Genomic DNA, 13,724 nt, shown 5'->3' with positions numbered 1-13,724 from the left:
ATATACATATATTTTTAATGTTTACTTATTTTTGAGAGACAGAGAGAGAGCGCACAAGCAGGGAGGGGCAGAGAGAGAGGGAGAGAGAGAATCTGAAGCAGGCTCCAGGCTCTGAGCTGTCAGCACAGAGCTCAACGTGGGATCTGAATGCACAAACTGTGAGATCATGACCTGAGCTGAAGTCGGACACTTAACCGACTAAGCCGCCCAGGTGCCCCAAAAACATAAACTAATTTAAAAACACCTTCGTAAAGGAAAAATTGGCCTTAGGAAGTAATGTGCTTCAGCCGTTGTATACAAAGTATCAAGATTTGACCACTTCCATGGGGGGTGCCTGAGTGGCTCAGTGGGTTAAGCGTCTGACTTCAGCTCAGTTCATGATCTCACAGTCTGTGAGTTTGAGCCCCACATCAGTCTCTGTGCTGACAGCTCAGACCCTGGAGCCTGCCTCAGATTCTGTGTCTCCCTCTCTCTCTGCCCCTCCCCTGCTCACGCTCTGTCTCTCTCTGTCTCAAAAATAAATAAAAACATTAAAAAAAAAAAAAAAGATTTGACCACTTCCTGATTTCTGCTAATTGATAGAGACTGTCACAGAAAACCGCCTTTCAACACTGAGGAATAAAAAGACAGTGGATTTGGGTGGTATTAAACTATAGACAGTAGAAGCCAGGGACTCTTCTCGAAGCATTACTGGGTGCAAAGTAACTGCACACATCGTAGAATCTTAAAGACCTTTAAAAACCCACACAATGCCTTACCCCTAATCCTTCCTCTGAGACTGTTTACACGCCAGTATCCCACCAGAAAGGTACTCAGTCTGCAAATGCTCTTTGCAGTTGGCACTTTTAACACCGGGAACTAAATGTCGTCTTGGGTTTGTCTCTGCCAATACGTTTCCGTTTCCCTGTCCCTCATTTTTACTATACCTTTCAGGCATATTTGTCAGCTGTTAATGAAAGCTGACTTTTTAACATACACCAAGAATTAGAAACTGCATTGATCAGTTCACCATTACCGGTTAATCAATGACTAACTGTAATAAATGCATCCCAAAAGCAAATGAATCACTATTTTCATCACCCTACCAGGAAAAGGCCTACACGAGGTGGTCATGCCGTTAATTAATAACCCAACACTGTAACAATCTGTGCTCTCCTGAGGTGCTACACCTGTTACTTCACAGGCAACTTAATTTTCATCAAGTGAAGTCTCATTTTCTAAATCTCGTTTGCTTTTTGGGAGATCCTGGTTAAGTCTGATGATTATGACACCACATCGCTACACTCTAAGACTATTTAAAAGTCTGATGTCTGGGCTCCTGTTAACTTCTCGGACTCAGTATCATACACGAACTGGGCCCAGAGGGGCCACATTTCTCCATTTGACGAGAAAGCCATAGAACTCGCCAAAAGAGTGAGTAGAAAGTAGTATGTCTGCTTTCCTGGATACGTCCAAGCTTCCGGCTCGTGCCATCAGCACCTTACAGCACTCCCACAAGCAAATTCATCACCTTCCCTTCAAGAGTGGCCTCTTACCCTGATGGCCCCGAGTGTGCCACCATGGTCCCCAGTCCACCTATCTAAAGATGAGACGGTCGGGTGTTACTGGGCCCTTGCAGCTGCCGGGTGGATGCACCCACATCTGCAGCACTCCGCAGCACGTCCTTGACCTCCGCAGCCCTAGCACCTTGGGTCAGGGTCCACCACTCCCCCCGGGGCCGCCAGGACAGCTCTACGCAGTGCTTCCCGCGCTGACTGCCACTGCGACTCTTCCTAAAACACTAACACTGATCACCAAGCTCCCTTGCTGAAGGGTCACTATGCTCCAACCCCCACGAGAAAAGGCCCACATTCATGTTCCCTTCCCAGCATACTGTCAGCATGTATCACTGGGTCGCTGGCATGTGAGGGGCACTCAGTAAACAAACATTCGGTGAGGGGATAAATGAAGAGGTCGATGGATCCTCGTGCATTCTGGCTCAGACACTTAGGCTCAGACACTTTGGGTCACAGTGTGAGAGTCTCCCAGCCAAACTGCCTACTGCTCCCACTACATGGGTGGCTCTCACCCAGGGATGATTTTGATCCCCTGGGGGCATCTGGCATTCGGTGGAGGGAGGCCAGGGACACTGCTTGACATCCCACATTACATCGGTAGTCCGGCCTTAAGGCCAACACGCGGACATCCAGAAACCCGACACCAAACATGCCACAGGGTCTCTCTCCCCCCACCCCTGCCCCCGACAGACCCTCATCTGCTCCTCAAACACACGCCACACTGTCCCACTCCCTCCTGGGGCGATGCTCCCCTTCTACTAACCTTTCCGGCTAAGACTCCACCTCCCCTCCTGGCCCAGACCAAAGCCTACCTCCCTCCGCTGCAAAAGCAGGCACAGCTCTTCCGTCCCCCCGCCTTCAGCAGGTTGTCCTAGCGCCTGCTACGTGACAGGGGCCACACGGGTTGCTGGACACTCAGCTGTGAGCAAAGCCGCAGGTCCCATTCCTTAAGACTAACTTACACAGTAGCCGGGAGGTGCGCGGTCACGGAGAAGAGTGACTGCTAGGTGGGAGGGCTGTGGCTGGATGAAGCAGTGAGGCCACATGACAGCTGAGGTGTGAATGACGACCAGAGCCAGACGCAGCGTAGCTCTAGGCACACACCCCAGGCAAGGACAGGCCCTGACACCGGGGGCAGATGTGAACGGAGGGCAGAGGACCGATCACACCAAGACATGTGGGCATGGGCAAGGGCGTAAAGCCTAGGTGCCACTCGGGCCTCCACCTCCCAAAGCCCTCACCTGGTGCCAGCATAGCCTAGACTCGGAGGCCTGTGTGCCAGGCTCAAACTATTTTTCCACCCTCTACCACCCATGTCGCACGATGCAAGTTCTTAACCTCTCGGGGCCTTGGTTTCCTCACCCGTAAAGTAAGAATACCACTCCTACCTCAAAAGGGCTGTTATGAAGAATCAGGGAGTTAATACATGTAAAGCATTTGCGCTAGGCACACAGTAAGCAGTCAGCGGTGAGCTTGTGTTATCACGACTGTTATTCTTGGTAACTCCTACCCTTGTCTTAGTGGAGACAAAACCAACAAAATCCTACCCATCCCTTTACCCCCCACAGCACAAAGTGGGGCACAGAAAATATCTGATGATACAGATACACACACACACACACACACACACACACACACACACACAATTACATGCTTTGGTCTTAACATCCTGTCCTCCACATACTGGAGATACTGCTTTGGTTATAAAACAGCAAAGATGGGCAGCTTTACAGCTGTCTGGAGGCTTTCTGGCTAAAGAGCAAATGCCAACGAAATGCAATTTTTACAGTTTCTCATGGTAGCCATCTGCACAGTGAATCACAACCTAAATGTCTTCAGCAACACCCCTCATCTTCTCTGAGGATTAATCTTATTTCAGCGGTTACAAACAACAACAACAACAACAACAACAACAAAATAGGAGAAAAGCAATCTTTACCACCTCAGGACTCTTTCTGGCTTAGCAACCCAAATGTCCCAACTGGAAGCCTGCCAGGACTTACACCCCATTTAATAGCGTCATCCCTCAGTGGTTGTCCGGGGCTGGAGTGGGGGGTTAGGGTGAGAGCTAAGGGGTGTGGGGTTTCTTTCTGGGGTGATAAAAATGTTCCAAAATCGACTGTGGCGATGGTTACACAACTCTTTTGAACAGACTAAGAGCCATTGGATTGTACACTGTAGAAGGGTGAACCGTATGGTATGCGAAGCTATTAAAAATAATGGTGCCCTTCGGGGCTCCCTCTTCCCCCAAATAATTAACTGTGACAGCCACATCCTCAGAGTCTCCATATGACTTTTCCTAAGCAGCAAGGTGAATTTATCCAACCTCTCTTTGCTTTGCCTAAATGCATCCAAAGGTACTTTGTGAGACACACAAAAGCTTCTGAGTCATAGCTTGGCTGCCACATTTGCCATTTGGGGATAAAGGACCTGGCAAAATCTTTATCTGCAACCCTTCAGAGAAGTAAAAAGGCAGACAGGCCAGGACTCCTTGGCCAGGTGGCTTTCGGTATCACTGGCTTTGGCCGATGCTGTTCCGGCCAACGGCTAAAGGGGGGAAAGGCATTTCCCGAACCTCCCCCCTTTTCCAAAGCAGAACCCCATTTGGAGTTTGCCTTTTGGGGGTGGGTGTTTGCTAGGACTTGCTTCCTACCATCACCCATGTTCCCCTGCCAAGCGGGCAGGCGGCCGCTGGCCTGGGTGGTGCTTCGGGGAGAAGTGGCAGAAGGCGCTGTCTCTGGGCCGAAGTGCCCTGCGGGCACAAGGCTGGGCAAACAGAGGCTCTGGATGCAGAAGGCAAGCCTTCCTCAGGGCAGACGCAGCCCCGAGAGGGCGTCCACCGGTAACAAGAACCTCCTTTAACAGACACTTTTGAGCAGCACACAAACCTCAGGGCCACGTAGGGTGGTTTGCAAGGGATCCTCTTGATTTGGTTCTTTGGTTTCTACTTTGTCCAGAGGATACATGCTGGAAGCAATGGGTTAGGCAGACACAGGAATGTGATCAAAGGGATAGTGTATTCATTCATATTTACTCATTTATTTATATAACAAACGGCCAGTAAGTGGCCACCACTCCTAACACTATCCTAGGTCTGGGCCTCCTGCCCTCCGGGAATTATCATCTAGAGGCATGAAAAGACATGAAAGTCACAGGAATAAATACACAACTATTAAGTTGTAATAAGTGTGGTAAAGGAAAAGAATGAGGGAAGGGGAGTAACAGGGCCCTAACTGAAAATGGTAGGATCAGCACGGGTTTCTTTTAAAATGGTACATGAAGAGGGGCACCTGGGTGGCTCAGTCAGTTGAGTGTCCGACTTTGGCTCAGGTCATGGTCTCACAGTTCATGAGTTCGAGCCCCACGGTGGGTCCTGGGCTGGCAACTCGGAGCCTGGAGCCTGCTTCCAATTCTGTGTCTCCCTCTCTCCCTGCCCCTCACCGACTCATGCTCTGTCTCTCTTTCTCTCTCTCAAAAATAAACACTAAAAAAACAAAAAATGGTACATGACGAACAAGAGGCCGGAGAGAGAGGAAGAGAGGGACAGGGAACAGTCATGTCAAGGGATGATGGGCCCAATTTTTGTTTCAAAGAGATGGCTCCGAATGCTGTACAGGGAATGGACTATTGGGGCACGAGGGGAGGCAGAAGGCTGCTGGAGGCGTCAGGGGAGAGATGTGGGTGGCTGGGGGTCACAGTGCTGGGAGCTGGGAAGGGAACGGATGAACAAAACCAAGGTGAGCTCTGCAGGTTGCAGGGGCAGGGCTTTGAAGAGAAGGGGAGAAGGAGAGGTCAGCAATGACGCCTAGGCTTCTGACTGCAGGGGACTTGGGGGAAGACTGGAGAAGGAGCAGACTGGGCAGGAGACGGAGAGTTGTGGCCTATTCTAGTATGTTCTGGGGGCAAGGCCAAAGGGCCAAAAGCCAGAAGAGCTGTGTTCCCTTCTCGGACCTCCCAACTCCTAGTTTAGGACCTGAAATCACCAAAGCGTCTCAGCGCCCGCCCTCATGCAAACGAAGCCAATGCACATATCATCACAGCTGCATCTTAGACAGTTCTGGCCAACACTCTGCCTTCGTTTTACAAACGAGAACCTACAACATTAGTGCGACTAGGTTTTTGTTGTTGTTGTTCTTGTTCTTTTAAACAAGAGTACTCAGAGGCTTTGGGCATTCTTTCACTCAACCGGTATTTCCTGATTGGCTGGCTGCATATCCGACCGGGTTCTAAGAGCAGCTAATAGCAGTTCTCGGGCTCCTGGAGCCTCCGGATGCCAGGACCCCATACTATTGCCTGTAACTAATTGCAGGGCTTGGCAAAGTTAAAAATCATATGCTTCACAAATATAAAAAGCTGCCAGTTAGTCCTCTCTGGGAAACAGACGCTCTCTTAACAAACCTCCAGATTTACCAACACTCTGCATGCCCTCTGCAAAGGCGTGGACTGTCAACCAATGTCCCTGAAGAAGCCGGCTCCATGTGTCCATCAGGCGCTTGTCCCCAAACCCGTTCATGCTAATGCTTATTTTTAAGTCACTCAACTAAACATGTAAACCAGAGAAGTATGAATCGTAAAAAGGGTTGTTTCTAATAAAGCTAGGACAGATGCTTTGGGAAGACCCCAGTAAAAGGCAAGCTGGTGAAAATAAAGCACTATTCAATTAGGTGTTGTGCAGAGAAGTCTAAAAGATTAGAGGGAAAAGAAAGTATAAACCTAGAAGAATTCTTCACTCAGAGTGCTTTCTTTCCAAGTGATTTTTAACTGACTACTCCACTGGAAAAAACCCAAACTGGAAAAGATTCATTATGGGTGTTGTTTATGCAAGAAAGGCTCCATGGCAGGCCCATCTGTAAACCCATACTCCAAGACAAGTCCTTGGCCCGACCTCAAAAGAATGGTAAATGGATGTACATTTATAGTTTACATTAAAAGGAAATGTTAAAAGAATGTATAATTTTTTTAATTCCCCTGTTTAGCTATTTTTTTCTTTTCATTGACCAATTATGAGGTTTCTACTGTAGTAAGAAAAAAATAAAAGGAAATTTTCTAATAATTAGACACTTCCCCACACCATACATAAAAATTAATTCAGTATGAACCCAGACATCAATGTACAAGCTTTAACTAGAATACTCTTAGAGAAAACACAGAAGTAAATCTTCATGATTTGGGCTTAGGCAAAGGTTTCTTAGGACATCAAAAACACAAGTGATAACAAAAGAGTTGATAATTTGGACTTCATCAAAATTAAAAATTCTGGTGCTGCACAGGATATCATAAAGCAAGTGAAAGGAGGATCCACAGAATGGGAGAAAATATTTGCAAATCATGGACTGGGTAAGGGGTCTGTATTCAGTATATATAAAGAATGCTTACAACTCAATAAAAACACAACCCAATTAAAACTGGGCCAAAGGGCGGGATGGGGGGCGTGGGAAATAGGGCAAAGGATCTGAAAAGATATTTCTTCAAAGAAAGACTGTGGCCAGTCAGCATGTGAAATGTTCAACATCATTAGCCATTAGGAAAATGCAAACCAACATCACAATGAAATACCAATTCATACCCACATGGTTGGTGACAATCAAAAACACAGATGATGACAAGTGTTGGCAAGGATATGGAGAATATGAACCCATATACCTTAGCAGTGGCAATGCAAAATGGCGCAGGTGCTTTGTAAAACAGTTTGGAAGTTCCTCAAAATGTCAAACGTAGTTACTTATGTGACCCAGCAATTCCAATCTTCAGTATCTACCCAAGAGAAATGAAATCTATGTCCATACAAAGATTTGTATGTGGATGTTCATATCAGCTGTATTTATAACAGCCAGCGGCCAAACTGGGGAATGTCAGTCAGTGTCCAAATGCTCATCAACGGGTGAATGGATAAACATGATGTGGTTTCTCCATACAACGGAATACCATTCAGTAAAAAGGAACAAAGTACTGATACGCTTGAAAAAATTATGCTAAGGGAAAGAAGCCAGTCACAAAAGACCACAGATTTTATGATGCCATTTATATGAAATGTCCAGAAAAGGCAAAGCGATGGAGGTAAATTAGTAGTTTCCGGTGCACCAAGTGGAAATAGGAAAAAACTGCAAACGGCCAAAAAGTTTTTTGGGGGTAGATACTAAACTCCTGACACCATACCACTCTACAGATTTATTAAAAACCGCTAAACTGTGAACTTAAAATGAGTGAATGTTATGGTACCTCAATAAAGTTATTACAAAAAATAGGAAGGCACTCAAAAATAAAAGTTCATTTATCTCTTGGAAGTGTTATGGTGTGAACATTTTATAAACTAATTTTGACTGATAATAATATCGAGGAGGGGATAATCAAAATTCTTCTTTTAGTCACAGGAGTCCTTCTCAAATAAGAGATAACTGGTTTGGCCTAACTGTATGACATCGTTAAAAGCATTTATTTCAGGTTCTTCATTGATGTTAGAATTTTTCAAACCACAATATTTTCAGCCCCATTGAGACCTAGATAAACATGTTGTCCAGAGAGGAGTTCTTAGGTGAGATCTGCAAGGCATGGGGTACGTTATTTTTTGGGAGATTCCATTTATTTTCTGCCCCGTGAGAAAGGGACCGAGAAATATTCAGGATTGGTGAATACGGTCGGCTCCTCTGAAACAGCTACAAGTGTAAAATATGTAGGGACATGATCTTTCTAAGAAAACCACCAAACAGCCCTATTCTCTAAGAGGGAACATATTGTGGTGGTAAAATGAACTGGGGAAAAAAAAGAAAAAACACTTTAGGACCCTGAAAACAAATAGATATAGGTAATTTGTAAACCCATTTTATCTTGACAGTTCTCACTTTTAGAATTTTTTTCAACACAGATGTCGTAAATTTCTCAGAAAAACAATTATTTGCTAGGAGATAGTAGTCTTAATTAGGATGTGTCAAGGAAATATAATTATCAATTTGCCTAATCAAGATGAATACGTGAACGTGCCTGAGGAATGGGAACCTTCTGCAACGAGACATGTACAATTTACTTTTTACGAACATCTGTCGACTGAGCCTAGCAGATCACAAATGCCGCCACTCACAGGGAGGAAATGGTCTTAAGGTGCTTACCACAGACGTCATGTTCATCTGTGGTTCCCCCTGATTCTTATCTTGAATCCTAAACCCCAATGGGACAATACGCGGAGGTGGGGAGCCACAGGTGGTCACCTTAGGGAGCCAGGAGGTCACCTCGATGAGATGAATGCCTTCTGAAAGAGACCCCAGAGTGCTCCTTCCCCACTTCCACCATGTGAGGGCACAAGAAGACGGCCTAGGAACCGGGTGGTTGGCCCCCACACTCGGATTCTGATCTCTGGACTTCCAGCCTCCAGAACCGTGGGGAGTAAGTGCCTGTTGTTGACCAGCCGCCTAGTCTACGGGCTTTGTTATGACAGCCTGAATGGACTCAGCCGGCACTCTTCCACTTACCTGCCAGGTTCCACTAGAGAAATAAACTGTTTAGCTAATGCTGGAGGGGACTTCGAGGAGCGAGTATGAGGGTGATCGGGGCTGCGATTTCAGGCAGCGTGGCTCGAGTTAACCAAACTTCTTTCACAGGGACGGTATATTTTGGCAAGAGACCGGGAAAAGCCAGTTCCTTCCCGTTCTCTTCCCGGCCTGCCTCTGGAGCAACCCTACCAGCTTGAGGCTCTGTATTCCCACAGAGTCTGGAACGGCACGGGACCCACGAAAAGCATCTCTCGAAGTTGCTAGCAAGGCTAGCAGGAAATGAGGACTCGAGGAAAACTCAGTAAAAGCAATGGAGGCACCTTGGGGGTGGACTAGGGGTCCAGCACCCAGTGAAGTGAACCCACAAGACTGGGCGTTCCAAGCCCAACCCTCTAAGGCCAGGCCTCTGAAAGCCCTGCGCTAAATGGCCCACACTGAGCATGCCCACTGGTGCTAAGGGAAGCCCAGGGTCATTCTCCTTCTTCCTACCTCAGCAAGGTAAGTATCCTGTCATTTTCTCTTCTAAGGCTTTCTCTCCTCACCTCCCCATTCTTGTCCAGGTCAACGACTCTCTTGTTCTCCGTACCCACTATGGCAGCACCGGTGGGTCAGTCAGCTTTGACATCTGAGTATCCCCACCCCCATCACATGCACCTCCAGCTACCACAATAAATCCAAAGCGAACAACGTGCTGCTATGGAAATGCTGCTGCGAGACGAGTTCTTGGGCTCCAGCTTGCAATCAGATTGCGCCCCAAGTTCCTCACAAACACAAATTCTTTTCAGACCCTTCTTTCCAAAATGGAAATCTGATCACGTGTGCTTGTTTCTGAAACACATGCAGCTGAAACCTCGTTGATGCGTTGTTAGGTAAAGACAAAACTCCTCAATTACTCACCACCCATCCTCCAGCCTCACGGACCACCGCATCCCCACCACCACCCTTCCCTTTCCCCACCGGGCCAAGCCACAAACTTTCACACTTGTTCTACCCGTGATACACAGCGGTCTTTTCCTCCCTTTGTGGCCCTGCCGTCCCATACTCATCCTTCTGCAGAGAACACACCCCTGCCTCAGGGAAGACACTCCACAATATGCCCAGCAGCAGAATGGATAAAATAGGCAATATACCCATTGGAATACTGCCCAGGAAGAAAACGAGTGAACTGGAGCTACTTCTATCAAAACAGATAAGTCTCAAAACCCTCAAGCTGGGCGAAAAAAGGTATATTAAAATATTTAGAGAATGGGCACTATAGCAGATTGTATTTTCCCCAAATCCACCAAACTTCTATCTCTGGCCCCACACACCCTTCCAGAACCTTGCCACTCCCCACCAAGAGCTGCAAAGAAAGAAAAGAACAAGGTCTTAGGACAGAGAACTTCAGCAGGAACCTACTTTACGTAGGGTGGCTAGGGGAAAAAATCTGACTAGAGGAAGTGACTGAATTTTAAAACAGGGTCTGAAGGCTGAGAACAGACCAGGCCCAGCGGCCTGGCTATTCATCAGCTATGGGAGCGGAGGACAGAAAGGCCTTCAAGAAAACGAGTGAGGCAGGAGAAGCGGGCAAAAGGCCACACGACAAGCACGAATCAAGGAAGGGGAGCACAGGCAGGGCATCTGGGGTGACGTCCCCGGGGTTACAAAACTGGTGAGTGCCGTGGGAGGGATTCTTGACTGCGGGGCCGCAAAAAGCCAGAGAGGACCAAGACACCAGGAACAAACCTCCCTCTCGCCTTATGCCTCCAGGGCTCACATTCACTTAGCACCTAGGCTGTGTCGGGCACTGAGTTATAAAAATACTTTCAACTTATTAGCGCTTCCCCAAAAAAGTTTGTTTTTCGTAATCCATTTTTACAGCGAGGCTGATTATCTAAATCCAAACTCCAAGCACTTAATTTGACACGTCGCCGGGCTGCACTCCCGCTTTGCAATGGGCGGGCGCAATACACAATCTGGTGGATGACCCCTATTGCAGGAAGAAACCGGGATTGTGGAGTATAAAATGCACCGTGGCGAACCACCACAATGGAAATAACCGCATCTGACACGCACCGGGCGCCTATGAGCGCCACACGTAAGATCACGGTTACGACTCCCGGCTTGCAGGTGGGGAAACTGAGGCCAAGGCTTGCGGAGTAACGTGGGCGAGGCAGGACTGAAACCACCCCCGCTCCTGTGAAGCACGCTTTGCCGCTTTACTCCATCTCCTCCTCTCTCAGGGAAGTCAGGTCAAGGCCAGCGGAGGCCCCAGCGCCCGGACACCCCGTCTCTCAACAGCGCCCCTCGAAGCCCCGAGGGCGGGCGGTGAGGCCGCTACTGCGGTCCCCAGCCTCCGGGTGCAGCCCCCGAAGCGGTCCGGCTGGAGGCGCGCGCGCCCAAACCGACGGTTCCCCCGACGCAAGGTTCCGCAGCCTTGAAGTCATCCCCTCCCCGGGCGAAAGGCCGGCAGTACCTGAGGGAAACGCGTCCAGGGTCCTGCCCCGGGCTCTGCGGAAAACACCCCCCGCCTCCACAGCCGACATGGCGAGCGAGTTTCCGGCTTCCCCTGAGTACCCAGGGTGGGAGGCAGCGGCACCGCGCGGCACAGCCCAACCACCGGGCCCGTGGTGCCCCGCTGGGGGCGGCGCCCTTTGCTCAGTGCGGGGCGGGAGGGCGGTTGCGCTGGGCTCCGCCGCTCGGGGCGCCGCTAGTGCTGCCTGAGCGGGGCGGAAGCGTGAGCGGCCCCTCTGGGATCGACTGGGGCGCCTGGCGAGTAGGGGCGCCTAGACTGAGGCCTGCGTGCATGCGCAGAGGGGGTGCTCCCGGGCTCTGGCAGGAGGCAGTGGGGCGGGGAGTGGGAGAGGGGAAGGGGGTCCTTCCTTTCTGTAAACATTGCTCGGTTTCTCAAATAAAAGTACAGGGCGTCCAGTTAGTTGGGATTTCGGGCAAACAACGAATGATTGTTCAGTATAAGTATATCCCATGCAATATTTGGGAGATACTTACACTCACATTTTTTCGTGGTTTATCTGAAATTCCAGTTATCTGTGCTCCTGTATTTTATCCCGCAACTCTAGCTTGAGGCCGGAGGAGGTGGGCCCCGTCTCAGGACAGTCCTTCAAGCCACCAACTGTGATCTAGGACACCTGATCATGAGGACATTCCAGGTTCCATGTCGTCTTCACTATCATCCTGTGAATGTCATCATCGCTCGTTTAATCTGAGCACCAGCGCCAGGAGATGGTGCTGCCTTTAGCTGCGTTTGTTGGAAGAGGAAACTGATGCTCAGAGAGGTGGAACAGTTGGCACAAGGTGACACATCTGGAAAAGTAGTGGAGCTGCCTCCGATTCAAAATAGGATCCGTCCGGCAAAAACAAAAAACAAAACAAAAAGAAAAGGCCTTTGCACTAAATACTTTAAGCCAGTGTTTGTGGAAGTTGCTGTAAACACATTCCAGGAGAATTTCCACCTACTGAATCCAAATCTCTAAGAGAAGGGTTTTTAACTCCCTGACAGTGTGGAGAACAAAGGCAAAAGAAATGGAGAAAAAACTTAAATCTCCCTGCAACTTGCAGCCCATTGACAAGTCCTTGGGACAGGCAGAGTGACCTTCCTTTATCCCTACCCACCCCCCCATCCCCCGCAAGATATATGTTAGCAATCATCCTCCAAGCATATGACCCACTGACATACATGTGAAGGGTCTCATGACTAAGGTTTCACTAGACAGTAGTAAATGCCGTTATCTTAACAGCAGCTAGCCACTCAAGGTCCTGGAAGCCTTTCTGCCAAATTACTTAGAGACTCAGGCTATCCCTAAACCCCTTCCAACTTGAAAGTATATTAACAGTCACCCCTCACAACCCCAGTGCTGCTCTTTCTGCGCATGAGTCCTGTCCCGGTGCTTTAATAAAACCTCCTTTTTTGCACCAAAGATGTCTCAAGAATTCTTTATTGACTGTTCACTCCTGGACCCCAACATATCATATCACCTAAGGAGTTCTTTTCATTTGCCAAGTTTGGGAAATTCTTTTAACTAGCTGCCTACATCTGAAGCACTCTTTGGGTCACAAAACTGACCGGGACAACTTTTCCTCCAATCTCAGACAAAAGTTTTAATAGCAAATGGTAAGTACTCGATGTATGTTAGGCATTATCATAATCATTATTATTAATCGCCATGTCTCTACTGCCTGCATACAGTCTGGCCCAGCGGAGGATTTTCAGGAAGCGTGCAAGAGGTTATGACTAGAGGCAAATTAAAAGTCCCAGTGGTGGCCTCAAGGCCCTGCAAGTTCCAGCCCTTGCCTACCCCTCATCCACTAAGGGTCCTGTTTCAGTTCCTTACACATGCAAAACCAGTTCCTTTTTTGGCACATGCAATTCCTTCTGCTTAGAAGGCATGCGTCCATTTAAACATCAAGGCCTCTGCTTAAATCACACTTCCAAGAAGAAGCCTTACCCCCACGCATGCACACACTCTTCCTATCTAAACCAGGTCTCCCTCGTTCTTTTTAGTACCCTCCGTTATTGTCTCTCCTAGCCCTTGTCATAGTGGGTGCTGTCACCACGCATGATCATTAGTTGCCAATATAATGATTTGTTTCAGGTGTAATTGTTCCCTGACGTCTTCCCCAGCTCGACTGTTAAGGTCCACCAGGGTGGCTACCTTGACAGTCTAGCTCACCAAGTGGGGGTGTT

At 48.4% G+C, this 13,724-nt stretch overlaps 1 protein-coding gene across 9 annotated transcripts in view; it reads right to left on the bottom strand.

Moving 5' to 3' along the window:
- Positions 1-11,731, bottom strand: part of CPPED1 (calcineurin like phosphoesterase domain containing 1) — a 101,825-nt gene extending 90,094 nt beyond the window's left edge. Inside the window, exon 1 of one of the 9 annotated variants that reach the window (XR_013552776.2) lies at positions 11,496-11,699. Coding sequence is in view for 8 of the 9 variants with exons in the window: in XM_081791728.1 (XP_081647854.1) it covers positions 11,496-11,565 (70 nt within the window). In the remaining variant the exon portion in view is untranslated. Of the gene's footprint in view, positions 1-11,495 lie in introns of all 9 variants that reach the window. The other 8 variants (XM_081791728.1, XM_081791729.1, XM_060648535.3 and 5 more) reach the window with 8 other exon arrangements.
- Positions 11,732-13,724: the final 1,993 nt, after the last annotated feature.

Source organism: Panthera onca, chromosome E3 (assembly GCF_046562875.1).
Source record: "Panthera onca isolate mPanOnc1 chromosome E3, mPanOnc1 haplotype 2, whole genome shotgun sequence".
NCBI classification, from domain to species: Eukaryota; Metazoa; Chordata; class Mammalia; order Carnivora; family Felidae; genus Panthera; species Panthera onca.
This window is presented reverse-complemented; position numbering and strand designations above follow the sequence as displayed.